Source organism: Piliocolobus tephrosceles, chromosome 11, assembly GCF_002776525.5.
Source record: "Piliocolobus tephrosceles isolate RC106 chromosome 11, ASM277652v3, whole genome shotgun sequence".
NCBI lineage: Eukaryota > Metazoa > Chordata > Mammalia > Primates > Cercopithecidae > Piliocolobus > Piliocolobus tephrosceles.
In genome coordinates, this window is record NC_045444.1 from 94,089,588 (window position 1) to 94,107,105 (window position 17,518).

The following is a 17,518-nucleotide window of genomic DNA, read 5'->3' on the forward strand; positions in this document are numbered from 1 at the left end:
CACCGCGCCTGGCCCTATACAGACTTTTAACCACCACCCCTGCCCATGCTCCCTATCGAATTTTGGAAAGTAACAGCTAAGCAGAAAAAGGAATAGTGAAAAAGAATTGGGTTTTTGGAAAACAGGCAAAACAAAAGAGGAGCTTTAGCTGGTCCTCAAATATCTGTAGACAATGTGATGGGTTTAGAATACTCTGGAATCCTGGATCCTTCCTACCCAAGTGTGGTCTGAGAACTAGCAGTGTCAGCATCACTACTGACATTTCTACTGCTTGTTAGAAATGCAGGTTCCCAGGCCCTAGTCCAGCCCTGCCAAATCAGAATCTGCATTTTAACAAGAGCACCAGCTGACAATATGGAAGTGATAAATATCATACATGGTATCTTGAAAGCTGGTCTATCCTTATGATTAGATAGCTTGAACTATATATGTCAGAAATTATAGAAATGAGTCAATAGTCAATAATAAAAACAACAATGAAGCCTAAAAATGCTCCAGCTCCAGGCCTCAATTAATGTCTGTATACCAAATTTTAAAATGACAAGCCTTGATATCAAGTCAGAACTGTATGCTGTTCATACAACTTTAAAAATAAGAAGTCAGTACAAACTATAGTGGGGGCTAAACCTCCCTACAAGAGAAGAACCAGCAAAGTTCCCTCAGCAATGAAGAAAAGATTATCTGCTCTATCTCCCTCACAGGGTTAAATCTGATAGTCTATGGGAAAGAAAGCCCCTTAATGTGAAAAAACTCTATGCATGGGCAAGATTATTCTCCTGGAATTGACTCACTTTAAGACCGTATTATTGGCATCACAGAATCGAAGCAATCTCCCATGGGAAGTATAAATAACAGTGTGTGTGTGAGACAGAAATTAGAGAGAGAAATTAGAGAGAGAGAGAGCGAAATTAGCCTGTTAGCCTCACTGGAGTTAAGAGCCCCAGCAGTTGGCCCACAACTCATAAGTATAAGCAAAAGATAATAACCCAGTAAGGGGAAAACCCACAATGGGTTTTGTGCTAAGAAAACAGCAAATGCACCTCTCAATGAGTTCTGCTCACTAAGGAGTCAATGCATGACACTCACCCAGCAAGGCAGCCACTATGCCCACCAGCCCCGTGCCAGCACCCAGCTCCACGGCAGAACGGCCCCTGAGCTCCACGGCTCCCATCTCCAGATACGTGGAAAGAACGATGGCCTGAGTGAAAACACAGCGTGATGATGATTAAGGTCAACATGTGCTTGAGTAGCTGCAGGGTTTCAGGTCAGCTACACACACACCTCTCCCACTTCAAGGTTCAATTCCCAACTTAACACACACAGGAACTTAGCTGATGAAGCAAGGTAACCTCCCCCTTAGAGCAAGCACAGGGTCCCACAGCAATGCCCAGAGACGATGCCCACACTAAATGGGGTCCTGCTGGATCTGGAAGCTTAATTTTATTTTTTTATTGTTTATTTTTTTGAGATGAGAGTCTCAGTCCATCTGTCACCCAGGCTGGAGTGCAGTGGCACAATTTCGGCTCACTGCAACCTCCGCCTCCCAAGCTCAAGTGATTTTCCCACCTCGGCCCCCCCAGTAACTGGGACCACAGGCATGTACCACCACACCCAGCTATTTTTTGTAGTTTTTTTGGTAGCGATGGGGTTTCGCCATATTGGCCAGGCTGGTCTTGAACTCCTGAGCTCAAGTGATCCGCCTGCCTCGGCTTCCCAAAGTGCTAGGATTACAGGCGTGAGCTACCACACCCAGCCTGGCAAACTTAACTTTTTACTGTATCACGGCACTTTTATACTTGAAGTTTACACAACTATTCTGCAAGAACTGACGTGAACAATTTCTATGATTTTGTTTAAGGGAACGCCCAGTTCCTAAACTAAACTCAAGTCAGCAAAGCCACAACTTCACCCATAAAGAAAAAGCAACACATTGCCCAAGGCTCTCTGAGCTGTGTCACTGATGGTGATCGCCCCACAGGGGCCCTCACCATACATTTTGGGCATCAGAAGGTAAGTTCTGGCCAAAATTTTGGATACTTGATGTGTGGTTTAGCATTTGCTTATGACCCTACAGAAAGAAGTATATAAAGTTAACATAACTTTTACTATAATTTATTTCTCACAGCCACATATTGTGAGTATAACTGGCAATTCCTCTTGGTATTTAGGAGACTCCCCATCATTATTATTTATTTATTATTATTTTTTTTTTGAGATGTACGCTCACTCTTGTCACCCAGGATGTGGTGCAGTGGCGCAATCCCAGCTCTCTGCAACCTCCGCTTCCCAGATTCAAGCGATTCTCCTGCCTCAGCCTTCTGAGTAGCTAGGACTACAGGTGTCAGCCACCACGGCTAATTTTTGCATTTTCAGTAGAGGTGGGGTTTCACCATGTTGGCTAGGCTGGTTTCGAACTCCTGACTTCAAGTGATCCACCTACCTCATTCTCCCAAAGTGCTGGCATTACAGGTGCAAGCCACCACACCAGGCATATATCTTTATTATTACCAGAGTAATTTTCATGTAATTACCTGGACTGGATTCCTAGAAGTGGTATTACTATGATATTGAGATTTTTATTCCTATGTGTTTAACATCCCTAACAATGTTAAAACTGTCAAACTATATTTATGCCAATCATGCATTCAACATTGAGTTCCCACTGAGTCCTAGGTTTGGGCTAGATGCTAGGGGCACAAGTCAGAACAGTGCTGCCAGGGGAAGAAGTGAAAAAGCAGTTACAATTTTTTAACGATTATAACTATGGAAAACTTACAACACATAATCTTCATTTTGGGCTCTGCCACTTTACAATACTCTGTGAATAAAGAGACTAACTCGGCAGGGCACAGTGGCTCACGCCTGTAATCCCAATACTTTGGGAGGCTGAGGCGGGCAGATCACTTGAGGTCGGGGGTTCTAGACCAGCCTGGCCAACATGTCGAAACCCCATCTCTACCAAAAAATACAAAAATTAGCCGGGTGTGGTGGCGCGTACCTGTAGCCCCAGCTACTCCAGAGGCTGAGGTGTGAGAATCACTTGACCCCAGGAAGCGGAGGCTGCTGTGAGCCGGGATTGCGCCACTGCACTCCAACCTGGGCAACATAGAGAGACTGTCTCAAAAAAAAAAAAAGAAGAGAGAGAGAGAGAGAGAGAGAGAATCCGTGTCCAAAGCAGTTGGGAGCTTTCCTTCCCATCCTCTCTGACCCAGTGGGTAATTTACTGGCAAGTCATTAACTTTCCTCAGCTTTCATTTACTCACCTTAAAAATGTAATCTATGTGGGGGGACAAGAGGAGTGACGTAAGGGATACCGGTTTGGAATGGCAGTGATACTAAAACTGTTTTAAACTTGAAGCGGTGATAGTTGCACTACTCTGGGAATATGCTAAATTTTTAAAACCGCACAGAATTGTGCACTTTAAATAGGTGAAGCTGGCCGGGCGCAGTGGCTCACGCCTGTAATCCCAGCACTTTGGGAGGCCAAGGCGGGCGGATCACGAGGTCAAAAGATCGAGACCATCCTGGCCAACATGGTGAAACCCTGTCTCTACTAAAAAAAAAAAAAAAATACAAAAAATTAGTCTGGCGTGGTGGCGGGCGCCTGTAGTCCCAGCTACTCAGGAGGCTGAGGCAAGAGAATGGCATGAACCCGGGAGGCGGAGCTTGCAGTGAGCCCAGATCGCGCCACTGCACTCCAGCCTGGGCGACAGAGCGAGACTCGAGACTCTGTCTCAAAAAAAAAAGGTGAAGTGTATGGTATGTGAATTACATCTCAATAAAGTTGTTTTAAAAAAAATAAAAGTCAGTCTTACAAGTCTTACAAGCAAGTGTGGACGTTTTCGGAGGTCCCACAGGGCTTACTTACCGCATCCCAAACCACCGCTGAGACTCCCAGGTGTCTCCAGTCCTGCCGGATCTGGATCGTGTGGTTTGCAAAGGAAAAGGTTGCAAGAGGCTTGTGGAATTTCTGCAACCCCAATTCCGTGGTCTCCTCATAGGGCACCAGGGCCATCCCGCCTGCACCCCTCTGCTCAGACCTGTCGTGCAAAAGAATCCTGGGTGACACTCTGGCCAAAAGATACATTATTTCTTAACTAACCCCAAATGCTTTTACGGTTGTTTTACAAGTTCAAAAGAAAAAAATAGAAACAGGTGAAGGAAGCCTTTGTCCAATTTCTTTTGCATGGCTCTTCCGAACCTGAGTGAGATTTGGCTCGGAATTTGTGTCAACGGATGTCTTCGGGGAAGGAAAAAAAAAAGCCCAGAACATTCCAACTTCCGCAGAATGCCCTACACATTGCATTGCTACCACTCCGTGAATTCAGAGCTGCACAGGCGGTGGAACTGGCGGTGACCGCCCAGGGCCCCAGGGCAGCGGAGAAAGCAGCGCTTCCAATCCAGACCCGGGAGTCGGGACTGCAGCTGCAGCCAGCCGGGCGGCCCGGGTTCTTTTGTTACGGTTTCGCCACCCACCTCCCCTCCTCCATCGGCTGCTTCAATAGTGATAACAATGGCACCGAACCTGCCCTTAAACTGGGTGTTAGCGGTTTGATAAACCAGAAATATACGGTCGCCGCAGTTCCGTCCTCCCGGGACTTGAGCGACACTGGGGGCCTCCGAGTGGCTCAAGGGGACAGCAGGGGCTCGGAGGCCTCCCCGAGGTCCCCCTAGAGCTGCCCCCCACTCACCCCTCTCCCCGGCCAACCAGTGCGCCCTTCCTGCCCGCGGGCCCCGGAGCGGCGGCATCCCTCCAGTGGTGAGAGGGAGATCAGGCGAGGCGGGGCACAGGGCCTCTCAGGACCCCCCGCCCGTGCGGGGCGCCGTGAGCTGCCCGGCGGAGCGCCCAAGGCTCGCCCAGGCCGGACGGAGGCGTCGCCACGCCGGTACTTACAGCTCAGGAGGCGGCCCCGAGGCGCACGCTCAGCTTTCCCCGCCCCGGGCTGGCTGCGGAAACCGCCGGCCTTAAAGAGCCCGTGAGGCGGAGGCGGAGGCGGGCGGCCCTGGCCCGGGGCCACGCGTTTCCGGTCTCCCGGCACCCCGCCCCCTGCAGGTGGCCCTGGAGCCTAGGGCGGAGCCGGGCCGTGGCGCGGAGGAGGAGTGACGTTGCGGGGAGGGGAGACCGGGGTTTTCCCGCGTGCATCCCCAAGTACACGGACGACCTAATCCGTTTCCCCGGCCGCCTAGGGAAGCGCTGTGGGGGCAGGAGCGAGAGCGAGACCGGGTTGCCGAGCAGCCGCTGGTGCGCAGGGAGAGCATGGGATGCCCCGTGCTCTCCCAGCCGGAGGGAAAAGCCACCCACCTGGTGTTGAATCTACTCCTTACCCAGTTTCTAGCATGTGCTCCACCGCTCTCTGCCTCTGACTTTCTCGCTTGCGCCTTATGCCTGTTTTTTAGTTTTAAAGGTGGCGGGTTAGCTGGTGATGAAGAAAGCTCCCTACGAAGAATGCGTGGTCACTCTGGTCCCCGCGTCTCCACTGTGGGGTCCGAAGCGGTGTAATAGCCCGCTTGGCGGCAATCGAGTGGAAAAGTCACAAAACCCCTCTCAACTAAAGCGCGGTGGGGGAAGTGAACACGTGGCGCCCGTGTGTTAAGTTTTTTAAATGGGTCGGGGGACGCGGCGGGCTCCGGCTACAGTCGGGAGCGCGGAGCTGCGGGCGCGCGCTCGGTCCCAGCCCCTGCCCCGGGCGGCGCTGCAGACTCCAGTGCCCCAGTCTCCCTCCTCCTGATGCCCAGGCGCACCTGCCCGGGAGGACCCACGCTGGACGTGGAAGGTGTCGAGGGCCTGGCACCCCGGCCGCAGGCCCTGGCAGAGAGCGCGGCTGAAGTGGGTCCCCTTGAGTGGGACCGCGCGGGGGCCGGCATCCTCCCGAGGCAGGCTTCCTTTTCCTCCAGGGCCCCCTAGCCCGCGTCGCCCGCTGCACTCGCAGCGCGGCTGCACATTAGAACGAGCTGGGGTAAACTCCCTTACCCCCGCCCCGGCCCGGAGAGCTGGCCATGGAAGGGGGCCCCGAGCGCTGATTTTTTGTTTTTTTGTTTTTGAGACGGGGTCTCTGACGCCCGGGCTGGAGTGCAAGGGCGCGATCTCGGCTCACTGTATTCTCCGCCTTCCGGGTTCAAGCGATTCTCCTGCCTCAGTGTCCCGAGTAGCTGGGATTACAGGCCTACACCAGAAATTTTTGTGGGATTTTTGTTTGTTTGTTTGAGACGGAGTCTTGCTCTGTCGCCCAGGCTGGAGTGCAGTGGCGCGATCTCGGCTCACTGCATCCTCCACCTCCCGGGTTCAAGCAGTTCTCCTGCCTCGGCCTCCGAAGTAGCTGGGATTACAGGCGCCCGCCACCACGGCCGGCTAATTGGCTTTTTTTGTATTTTTAGTAGAGACGGGATTTCACCATGTTGCCCAGACGGGCCTCAAACTCCTGACCTCCAGTGATACGCTCATCTCGGCCTCCCAAAGTGCTGGGATTACAGGCGTGAGCCACCGCCACCTCCCCAACCCCTAGCGCCCGGAGCGCAGATATTTTTAAGAGCTCCCCCGGGGCCGTGTCTGCTGCCCGCGGTGGGAGCCCGGCGGGGGCCTGAACCTCCCTCTCCTGGCCTCTTCCGTCCTGTAGGCGGCGTCCCTGGCCTCCAGATTTATCTTCCATCGGAAGGCTGGGGCCTGCGGCTTTCGAGGGTAACAAGGGAACTTGGAAGACCACCAGTGAGGGTCTTTACCTCCTTTTTCGTTTTCTTTTTTGGTCCTCTCGCTTTCTCTCTTAGCATTTACTTTCTCTCTTACCTCCTGCGCTTGGTGGTGTTTCTGCCTCTCAGCTTTCCCTTTATCTAAGACCTCCCTTTCTTGCCCTTATTTTCTCTCTCTCTGCCCCTTTTTGCAGGGAGAACCAGCATTGGGCACAAGAAAGAATATGTATGGGCTTTGGGGCCAGACAAATATGGAAACTTTAAATTCTTCCTCTGACTCTTTAAGTGGGATGACTTTGGGAAATTACTAAACCTCCCTAGACCCCAGGCTGCTCATCCCTGAAGCCTGTCCTGGAACCTTGGGCCGCTTCTGTTTCTTCTTCCTATTCTGCATCCTTTCTGCCGAAATCATGCATATGACCTCAAAAAACAAAGCAAAACCTTCCCCACCTCTCCAGCGCTCTAACATAGAACATGTGCCTCATTATATTTGCTTACGGGATCTCTAGGAAGATGTCATTTACCGTCTTGTCCTCCCAATGTTCTAAGTTGTATCAGATGGCTCAGGAAGCACCAACAGGAATATTGAGGAACTTATGCAACTTGTATAGCAGTGTAGCCATTAAGCAGAGCTCTGTTTTTATCAAAATAAGCCAGTGGTCCACTGTGAATATTTGAAAATAAATTTTTAATCCTAAAAACAAGTTAGTGTGTGGCAAATTATGTATTGTTCAGAATAGTCGGCCGAGTGTGGTGCCTCACATCTGTAATCCTAACTCTTTGGGAGCCAGGGTGGGAGGATCATGTGAGCCCAGTTCAAGACCAGCCTGGCCAACATAGTAAGACCCCATGTCTAAAAAATTTTTTAAAAAAATAGCTGAGCATGGTGGTGCACACCTGTGGTCCCAGCTACTTGGGAGGTTGAGGTGGGAGGATCATGTGAGCCCAGAGGTGGAGGCTTCAGTGAGTCCTGAAGTCACACCACTGCACTCTATCCTGGGTAACACAGCAAGACACTGTCTAACAAAAAATAAAGAAAGAAAGAACACTGACAGTCTTTTTATTTTTTTATTTTTTGACACAGGGTCTTCTCACTCTGTCACCCAGGCTGAAGTCCAGTGGTACAATCACGGCTCACTGCAGCCTGGACCTCCTGGGTTCAGGCAATCCTCCCACCTCAGCCTCTTAAGTAGCTGGGACTACAGGTGTCCACCACCACACCTGGCTAATTTTATTTTTTGTGTAGAGAGAATCTTGACATGATTGATGCCCAGGCTGGACTTGAACTCCTAGCCTCAAGTGATTCCCCCCACCTCCTGCCTCAGCCTCCCAAAGTGCTGGGATTACAGGCATGAGCCACTGAGCCTGGCCTCTCCTGACAGTCTTGTTGGGAATATGCAAAAAGATAGATTTACTTTCTGCATTATTTGTAATTCCAAAGTGCAGTTTAATCGTAATGTAACAGTATATAAAATAGTGCTTTGGCTGGGCGAGGTGGCTGACACCTGTAATCCTAGCACTTTAGGAGGCCTAGGCGGACAGATCCCCTGAGGTCAGGCGTTCGAGACCAGCCTCACCAACATGGAGAAACCCCATCTCTACTAAAAGTACAAAATTAGTTGGGTGTGATGGCGCATGCCTGTAATCCCGGCTACTCAGGAGGCTGAGGCAGGAGAATCGCTTGAACCCGGGAGGCAGAGGTTGCGGTGAGCCAAGATCACGCCATTGCAGTCCAGCCTGGGCAATAAGAGTTAAACTTTAACTCAAAAAAAAAAAAAAAAAAAAAAGTGATTTTTACTTTTATCTGAATGACTGAAATGGCCTTTTCCCAATTCTGTGACTCCTGACTGCAAAAATAATTGTAGAAGGACACTTAGGCCTTTGTCCCTCCTATCTTCTGGAACTAGTCCATGTCCGAGGTCATAGTAGAAGCAGCCACCTTGCTACTACCTTGGCACAGCTTGAAACTTATGTCCCCCCAAGGCGTGTTCCCTTTTTAGGCCAGGGTGGATACCCAACCCCACACTGGGTACATAATTCTCTCTGCAGAAGGAGAATGCAGAGTGGCTGTCAGATATCTGTTGTTACTGCCTGCCCAGCATCTATTTTTCATTTTCCTGGTAGCAGCAGTTCTCTTCTGCTGATGGTCAGGAGCCCAGCGTCTGGAGTTAAGTTCTGCATCAACTCAGCTCTGCAATTTATTAGCTATGAGGGCTTGGGTGAAATGCATTAACCTGTGTCTCAATGTCCCCAACTATAAAATAGGGATAATATGATTATTATATTAGTAAACAACAATATATTATTATATTAGTAAAAAGATAACCTGAGATTAAAATGAGTTAACTTATCTACTTAGAACTGTGCCCAACAAACACGTTTTGCAGAGCATTTGTTATACTGTGATGTGTTTGGACTGGGTCTATCCTCAGCCCTCACTACCTGATCAGGCACATGTCCCAGGCCTGGCCAATATGAACACATTCCTTCCACCTGCCCACAGGTAGGTGAGACATGAACAGGTAACCAAAGCTGGGCCTAACCAGAGCCCATTCTGAGACTTGAGACTCAGAGAACCAGCCTGTTGGGGAAGGATAGAAATGTACAGGTCCTAGTGGTCATCTGGTCCCAAGAGAACAAAACTAGCAGCAAATGTGGCCAGCGAAGGCGCTGGTGGGGAGAGAGGCTGCCTCCTGATGATGTGTGACCACCTGGATCCAGCTGTCCTGGAATTTTCAGTTATTTGAGCCATTAAATTCTGTAATTAGCTTAAGCTGTCATTTGAGCAGCCTTTTTTTTTTTTTTTTTTTTTTTTTTTTTTGTCTCCTGAAGAAGAAAAACAATCCAGTCTGGGCTGGTCCCTTGAGCAAAGGACAGATATAAAGCCATGCCTATATGGGCCGTCTTCACTGTGCGGTATAGGTGAAGAAACCATTCTACAGAGAGCAGACACCAGCAGAAACTTGGGGCTGAGCTGCCAGCTGCCAGTTTCCCGATACCTCTCTTGTCCTGAGCCCTTGCTGACTGCACCTGGGCTCTCAGGTCCCACGGGAACCCAGGTTAACCTGACAAGACATTTTCCTTTCTTGTTTAAGCTGGCTGGAGTGCCTATGACATGCAACCAGAGTCCCAGTGAAAAGGATGTTTTTTGTTTTTAGGAAGTAATATAATCAGAATATAAACATTCTATAAGTTCCTCAGACCTGCTTTGATAATGGCTGACTTCCATCCTATTTGCCAAACAACCTGATCCTAACAGATAGCTTGTATTTCAAAGACATCAGTCCCCTCACCACACTTGCTGTCTGCAAGTGAAGTGAGCTAGCACAAACATCAATACATGTTTGTAAAATGGAAGCATGATCTCTGGCTCCATCTTTCTGTCCATCCCAGGATGAAAAGGCAGACGTTGCCTGCCCCTGCCACCACCACCACTACCACAAATGACCCTGAGTGTTCTGTCCCCTCTCCAGTCCTGAGGAGGTTTGCCCCTCAATTTGTTCCCACCACCATCTCCTTTTTGCCTGTACATGTGTATGAGAGTCCCCTGTTAGCTGAAGACTCGAACTCTTTTCATTCTCTCCACCATGCTGTCTTGCTCCTTCCGTCACAGTCAGGATTTGAAGAGTGATCCAAGCTTACTGCCTCTGGGTTTGCACTGCTCAGTCAGCTGCCTGGAGTCTGTCTCTGCTCTCTGCGCCCTACTGAGATGAGCTACTCCAGCACCAGGTCTTGCCACTGTCTTGGACCTCCCAGACTTCTTTATGGCACTAGACCCAAGAGGCCCTTCTGTCTGCGGGGTTCCTTCCCATGACATTGGGCCACCAGTTTCCAGTCTTACCCCTTTCCCCCTTCCCACTACTTCCACTCAACCTCTTGGTTTCTCCTAGGCTAGTGCAGCTTCTCAGAAGGCTTGCTTTTCTTTTTTCCTGCCCTTTTGCCTACTTAACCATTTTACTGTGATTTCAGATTCAACATGTTCAAGAGTACCACCTCCGCACAAGCCAAGTCCTCTGGTCAGCAGTCACAGCGGTGTAGTGGAAGGAGTGGGGAGGTTGAGATTGCAGGACTTGAACTTGAGTCCCACATCTGCTATTCTCTAACCATTCGACCGTGGGCAAGGCACTAAAACTCCTTGAGCCTCCATTTCCTCAACTGTAAAATGGAATTGGTAATAATACCTAACTCATGCTGTATGCAAACACTCCTTGAACACTGCAGCACATACCATAGAGTAACACAGTATATAGCACAAGAATGAAGAAAACCAGCCTGGAGTCAAAGGACTAGATGTAACTCCTGGCTGTATCTTTTCCTAGCTGGACCATCTTGACCAATGAATTAGCATTTCTGTGCCTCATCTTTCTCATCTGCAAAATGGAGATATTACCGTGTCCCCCAGGCTTGTTGTGAGAGGAGAAGGTAGTTAACACATACTCAGTGCTTAGAGCAGTGCCTAGTGGACTATAAGCATTTACTAAATACTTGCTGTTACTTACTTCTTCATTCTTGGGTGTTGCACCAGCTTTTTCCTGGTAAACAGGATTTGTAACCTGAGAGTCACATGTGTGTAGCTCCTTCCTCCTGTTCAGTGCCCATATTTTTCTTTTCTCTTTTTTTTTTTTTTTTTTTTTTTGAGACAGAGTTTTGCTCTTGTTGCCCAGGCTGGTGTACAGTGGCACAATCTCAGCTCACTGCAACCTCCGCCTCCCAGGTTCAAGCGATTCTCCTGCCTCACTCTCCCAAGTAACTAGGATTACAGGCACCCACCACCACGCCCAGCTCCTTTTTGTATTTTTAGTAGAGACAGGTTTCACTATGTTGGCCAGGCTGGTCTCAAACTCCTGACCTCAGGTGATCCACCCGCCTCGACCTCCTAAAGTGCTGGGATTATAGATGTGAGTCACTACGCCTGGCCCAGTGCCCATGTTTTTCTTCTGGGTGGTTGATGCTTATATAATCCCAGGTGGCCAAAATGGCTCTGCCCTCATGGGAATTTTCACATCCCTGGGGGATGTGCCCTGGGAAGAAGCCCAGGGTTTCCCTCTGCTCTTCCTCCACCAAGCTGTGGGGTCTGCCTCTGAACTGAGGACCCATTGAAGGACTTGCATCATTTGCCATCTTTCAGGTTATGTGCGAACTTTTTTTTTTTTTTTTTTTTAGAGACAGGGTCTCGCTCTGTCACTCAGGCTAGAATGCAGTGGTGTGATCAGAGCTCATTGCAGCCTCAAGCGATCTCCTGCCGAGGCATCCCAAAATTCTGGGATTACAGGCATAAGCTCCTACCCCAGGTCTGTCTGAACTTTAGGATACTTAATGTATAGCAGTCTTCTTGTTTCTCCCTGAAACCTTCTTTCCTCCTCTGAAACAAACCCCAGTATTTCCAGACAGGCCACCTAGTCTCCCGTCCATGTGCCAGCATCAGCACACATTGGGCAGCCACACCGGACAGCCACACATTGGGCAGCCACAAGCACTACACCACTCTGCTGCCAGCCCAAGGGCTGCCTCCCATGTGGGGCGGGAGCGTCTCCAGGCCCCGGCTGCCATCCCATTGGTCAGTGCCCAGCCTTTGCAGATGATCACTCTACCACCCTCCCCTAAAAACCTATTGGCATCATCATTACATTCGATTCAAAAGTGTTTTTTTTTTTTTTAATATTCTACCTTGTTCCAGAAACTTTCAGGCAGTCTCATTATTATGGTTTTTACGATTCACAATGATCTCACTCCAAAACTAACCACCAAAATAACTCAAGAACCCAGACTAAATTATGCGCTCAGTGTGCTCAGGTCATCTGTTCATTTGATTGCCATCTCCCTGGGGATACAAAAGTCAAGGTCTCTCTTGGACTCTAGGTTCATCTGGGGCCGCAGCCTAGGAAGTCATTGTATTGTTCCCATGGCTGCCATAAAAAGGACCGCCAATTGGGTGGCTTAGGAAAAAAAAAAATGATTCTCTCACAGTTCTAGAGGCTTTGGGAGTCTAAGATCAAGGTGTCAGCAGGGCCGTGCTCCCTCCAGAGGTTCCAGTACAGAATCCTTCCTTGCCTCTTGCAGCTTCTGGTGGCCCTAGGTGTTCCTTAGCTGATGTCACGTTAACCCCAATTTTCCTCCGTCTTCACAAGGCGGTCCTATCCCTATGTGTCTGTGTCACCAGTTCTCCCTCTCCTTAGAAGAACACTAGTCACTGGATTTAGGATCTACCGCAATCCTGTTTGAACTCATCTTTACCTGATTACATCTGCAAATGTGCATATTTGCAAATAAGGTCACAGTCACAGAGACGGAGTTTAGGACTTCAATGTATCTTTTCGAGGAGCGGGGCAGAGGGAGGAACAATTCAACCCGCAATAGTCAGAAACCAAAACAGCAAAGACAAGCAAATGAGGATAAAATTGTAATGAGATTTCTATTTCAAAACTCTGAATTTGATCCGGGTGTGATGGCACACACTTGCAGTCCCAGCTACTTAGGAGGCTGAGGTGGGAGGATCACTTGAGCCCAAGGAGTTTGAGTCCAGACTGGCAACATAGCAAGACCCCATCTCTAAATAAAATAAATAAAATAAAATAAAATAAAAAACTGTTAGGGATTTGTTTTAAAAGCATAGGATAGGTTGGGCACAGTGGCTCTCGCCTGTAATCCTAGCACTTTGGAAGGCCAAGAGGGGTGGATTGCTTGAGCCCAGGAGTTCGAGACCAACCTGGGCAACAAGGCAAAACCCTGTCTCTACAAAAATATACAAAAATTAGCCAGGTGTGATGGTGTGCACCTATAGTCCCAGCTACTTGAGGGGCTGAAGCAGGAGGATCGCTTGAACCTGGGAGGTTGAGGAGACCTCAGTGAGCCGAGATGTCCCAGCCTGGATGACAAAGTGAGACACAGCCTTAAAAAAAAAAAAAAAAAAAAAAAAAAAAAAGCATTGGATAGTGGTTGAGAGCCGGGTTTATTGACTCATACTGAGTTTAAATCCTGCAAAGATCAATTTCTTCACTCCTGTAAAAAATTGAATAATAGGGCCAGGTACAGTGGCTCACGCCTGTAATCCCAGCACTTTGGGAGGCCGAGGTGGGCGGATCACGAGGTCAGGAGATCAAGACCATCCTGGCCAACATGATGAAACCCCATCTCTACTAAAAATACAAAAATTAGCTGGGTGTGGTGGCACATGCCTGTAATCCCAGCTACTTGAGAGGCTGAGGCAGGAGAATCGCTTGAACCAGGGAGTCGGAGGTTGCAGTGAGCCAAGATCCTGCCACTGCACTCCAGCCTGGTGACAGAGGGAGACTCCTTCTCAAAAAAAAAAAAAAAAAAAATTGAATAATAATAATGCCTACATCTTTGGAGTATTAGGAAGTGGTAGTGAATGCACTGAAACATACAATCACCATGTGTACACCTGCACGGAGTTATTACTTACTCAATAGCACTTAGCCATTATTAATCCAAGAGAGTATGGGATAATTTCACCTGGTTTATTGTTTTTTTATTTTTATTACTATTTTTTTTTTTTGAGACAGAGATTTGCTCTTGTTGCCCAGGCTAGAGTGCAATGGCGCCGTCTCAGCTCACAGCAACCTCCACCTCCTGAGTTCAAGTGATTCTCCTGCCTCAGCCTCCGGAGGCAGCTGGGATTACAGGCATGCGCCACTACACCTGGCTAATTTTGTATTTTTAGTAGAGACAGGGGTTTCTTCAAGTTGGTCAGGCTGGTTTCAAATTCCTGACCTCAGGTGATCCACCCGCCTCGGCCTCCCACAGTGCTGGGATTACAGGCGTGAGCCGCTGCACCTGGCTCTATTTTTTTAATTTACTATTTAGAATCTTAAGTTTCCAAAAAGCTGGAATAATTTAAATGAATCCATTGTTACCAAGCCTTTAATCGTGCATGATAATGGGCTACTTTGTGCTACACAGCAATTTTTTTATATAAGATAACATGAATATTAATATCAAGTTATTATGACATATAGCTATTGCAATGAACTAGAAGAAAGTGGCCACTTGATTTTATTTAAACTGAAGTTTACCATAATGACAATGACATAGGACAACACATTCAACCATCAGCCAAGTTTGAGAGCTATTGGTTCACACAGCAGGCAGTTAGAATGAGTTTTGTTGCCATGGAATTTCACCTGTACCCAGTTTTCATTAATTGAGTAAATCAATGAAGGTAAATTGATTAGACTACTAATCTCCAATAAACAGAAGACCTCAGTGATTGAATGTTGTGCTGATAACAAATTGGACCCATTTTCCTAATATTCTTGAGAAAGAATGGAATTAGGGAAAAGAGACAGAAAATTGAAGAAATTTTTGAATTTATCATTAATGCTCCTCTGTAAGTTTTTTAGAGTTCTTGATTCTAATCCAGGTTACTATGAGATGTTCTAAATTAATCTTTTATTCAATGTTATAATATAGGTGGTATTAAAAGTGTGCTATAATCTCACTTTAAAGAAATTGAGGCCGGGCGCAGTGGTTCACGCCTGTAATCCCAACACTTTGGGAGGCCGAGGCAGGCAGAGCACAAGGTCAGGAGATCAAGACCATCCTGGCTAACACAGTGAAACCCCGTCTCTACTAAAAATACAAAAAATTAGCTGGGCGTGGTGGTGGGCTCCTGTAGTCCCAGCTACTCGGGAGGCTAAGGTAGAATGGCGTGAACCCGGGAGGCGGAGCTTGCAGTGAGCTGAGATCGCACCACTGCACTTACAGCCCTGGGAAACAGAGCGAGACTCCGTCTCAAAAAAAAAAAGGAAACAGAAATTGAAAGCCAGGCACAGTGACTCACATCTGTAATCCCAGCACTTTGGGAGGCTGAGGCGGGTGGATCACCTGAGGTCAGGAGTTGAAGACCAGCCTGGCCAACATGGTGAAACCTCGTCTGTACTAAAAATGCAAAGAATAGCCAGGCGTGGTGGTGCACCCCTGTAATCCCAACTACTCAGCATGCTAAAGTAGGAGAATTGCTTGAACCCAGGAGGTGGAGAATGCAGTGAGCGAGATCACGCCTATGCATGCCACCTTGGGCAACAAAGCAAGACCCCATCTCAAAAAAAAAAGAAAGGAAGGAAGAAATTGAGACACAGACATTTTTAAAGATTTTTTTTTAACTGAGATCCTTAATTGCTATACACTAGAGATTAAGCTGATATCAGAAAACACATTTCCTTGCACTATCTAACCCAGCAGCAGTTCTCACATGTTTTGGTCTCAGGATCTATTACACTCCTTAAAATTATTGCACTCCTTAAAAAAAATGAACCATTCATATTTATTGTGTTAGAAATGTTAAGTTTTAAGAAGTTAAAACTTAAAATAATAAACTATTTGTTTTTTTTACACAAAGGTAGCAGCCATACCTCCATTATGGATTAACATCACAGCAGTGACATCATCACATATCAGGGAGCCCCTGGAAAACTTCACAGTATACTCATGGGAGAATGAGAATGAAAAGGGCAAATAACATCTTAGTATCATTACAAAAATAGTTGCAATCTCATAGATGCTCTAGAGAGGAGTCAGAGTTCCCCAGAAGCTGCAGACCATATTTTGAGAACCACTAGTCTACACTGCTTCTTAGCCTTCTTAGCAAAACTATCTTTTGTCTAAGTTACTGTTGTTCAAGGACTAAATAATAAGAATACTTATAAAACTGACTTCCTATCACTGACTGTAAATATACAACTGACATGTTATCAGTTTTCTTGTTATCTTTAACGTGAAAGCACTATAGAGAGTGTGTTCAAAGTGGGCTTTGGAGGCTGGTGTCCTGGATTCTAATCCCAGTTCTTAGCTGGGTGACTGTGGGTGAGTCACCTAAGCTTTCTGAGCCTCAATGTCCTGTCTGTAAAATGATCATTATATTACTATTTATCTTTGCTGTGAAAATTAAGTGAATTAATCTATTCTTCAAAAGTGGAGAAAGAAAATAAAGTAAAATTTTTGTTAGGAGAAAAAACAAAAACTGGCTGGGCGCAGTGGCTCACGCCTTTAATCCCAGCAATTTGGAAGACCAAGGTAGCCGGATCACTTGAGCCTAGGAATTTGAGGCTGCAGTGAGCTATGATCGCACCACTGCACTCTAGCCTGGGTGACAGAGCCAGGCCCTATCTCAAAAAAAAAAAAAAAAAAATCAATGTAGAAGAAAACTGGTTTTTCATCCCTCCTTTGAAATAACTTGAGGCCATTTGCCCATATGCCTGGGTCCTGGCCAGTATGATGTGGGCCATAATGCCCCTGCCTAAAGGCCCTTTCTTCCCCATCTGCACACCCTCAGAGGTGGGCAAACTGGAGAAGCTGGATCCCTGAGTCATTGCTTAGAGGAGAGTTGCTCAACTCACAGTGGATTGTGACATGAGCAAGAAATCAATCTTTGTCATGTTAAGCCACTGAGATTTGGAGTTTATTCACAACTGCAGCATATAGCCTATCTCCATTAATACACAAGGGCAGGCCATTTGAGCTGGGGAAAGGAGAGGGCACTGAAGAGGTGACATTTAAATGGAAATTTTTAAAAGTGGAAGAAAACAGCCACTTGAAGGGTCAAGGGAAAGGCATTTCAAACAAGGGAACAGAAACTGCAAAAGCCCCCAGGAAGAAGAGAGAAACTGTCAACTGACCAGCCAGGAGCAAGGGGGAAGTGGCACAAGATAACTCTTAAGATTAAGTCAAACAGAAGAATGAAAGCTTTGAACTACCCAAACTCCAATAACAACTTACATCCTGCAAGCGAGCCATTTTTGCATCATCACTACCCAACTCTCTGTGTGAGTCACAGACCCTGGGTGCCCTCAAGGATGAGGTTGGCTACCCTGAAGAC

General features: G+C 47.5%; 1 protein-coding gene across 9 annotated transcripts in view; it reads right to left on the bottom strand.

The window, feature by feature from the left end:
* Positions 1-5,689, bottom strand: part of METTL21A (methyltransferase like 21A) — a 43,297-nt gene extending 37,608 nt beyond the window's left edge. For 4 of the 9 annotated variants that reach the window (XM_023219707.1, XM_023219654.1, XM_023219689.1 and 1 more), the window contains exons 1-3: positions 4,895-5,011; positions 3,869-4,040; positions 1,087-1,198 (exon numbers count right to left, since the gene is read on the bottom strand). In XM_023219707.1, coding sequence (XP_023075475.1) covers positions 1,087-1,198; positions 3,869-4,015 — 259 coding nt within the window. In that variant the 5' untranslated portion in view covers positions 4,016-4,040; positions 4,895-5,011. Of the gene's footprint in view, positions 1-1,086; positions 1,199-3,868; positions 4,041-4,525; positions 4,545-4,691; positions 5,027-5,302 lie in introns of those variants that run through there. The other 5 variants (XM_023219725.2, XM_023219715.2, XM_023219682.1 and 2 more) reach the window with 5 other exon arrangements.
* Between the last annotated feature and the right edge of the window lie 11,829 nt (positions 5,690-17,518).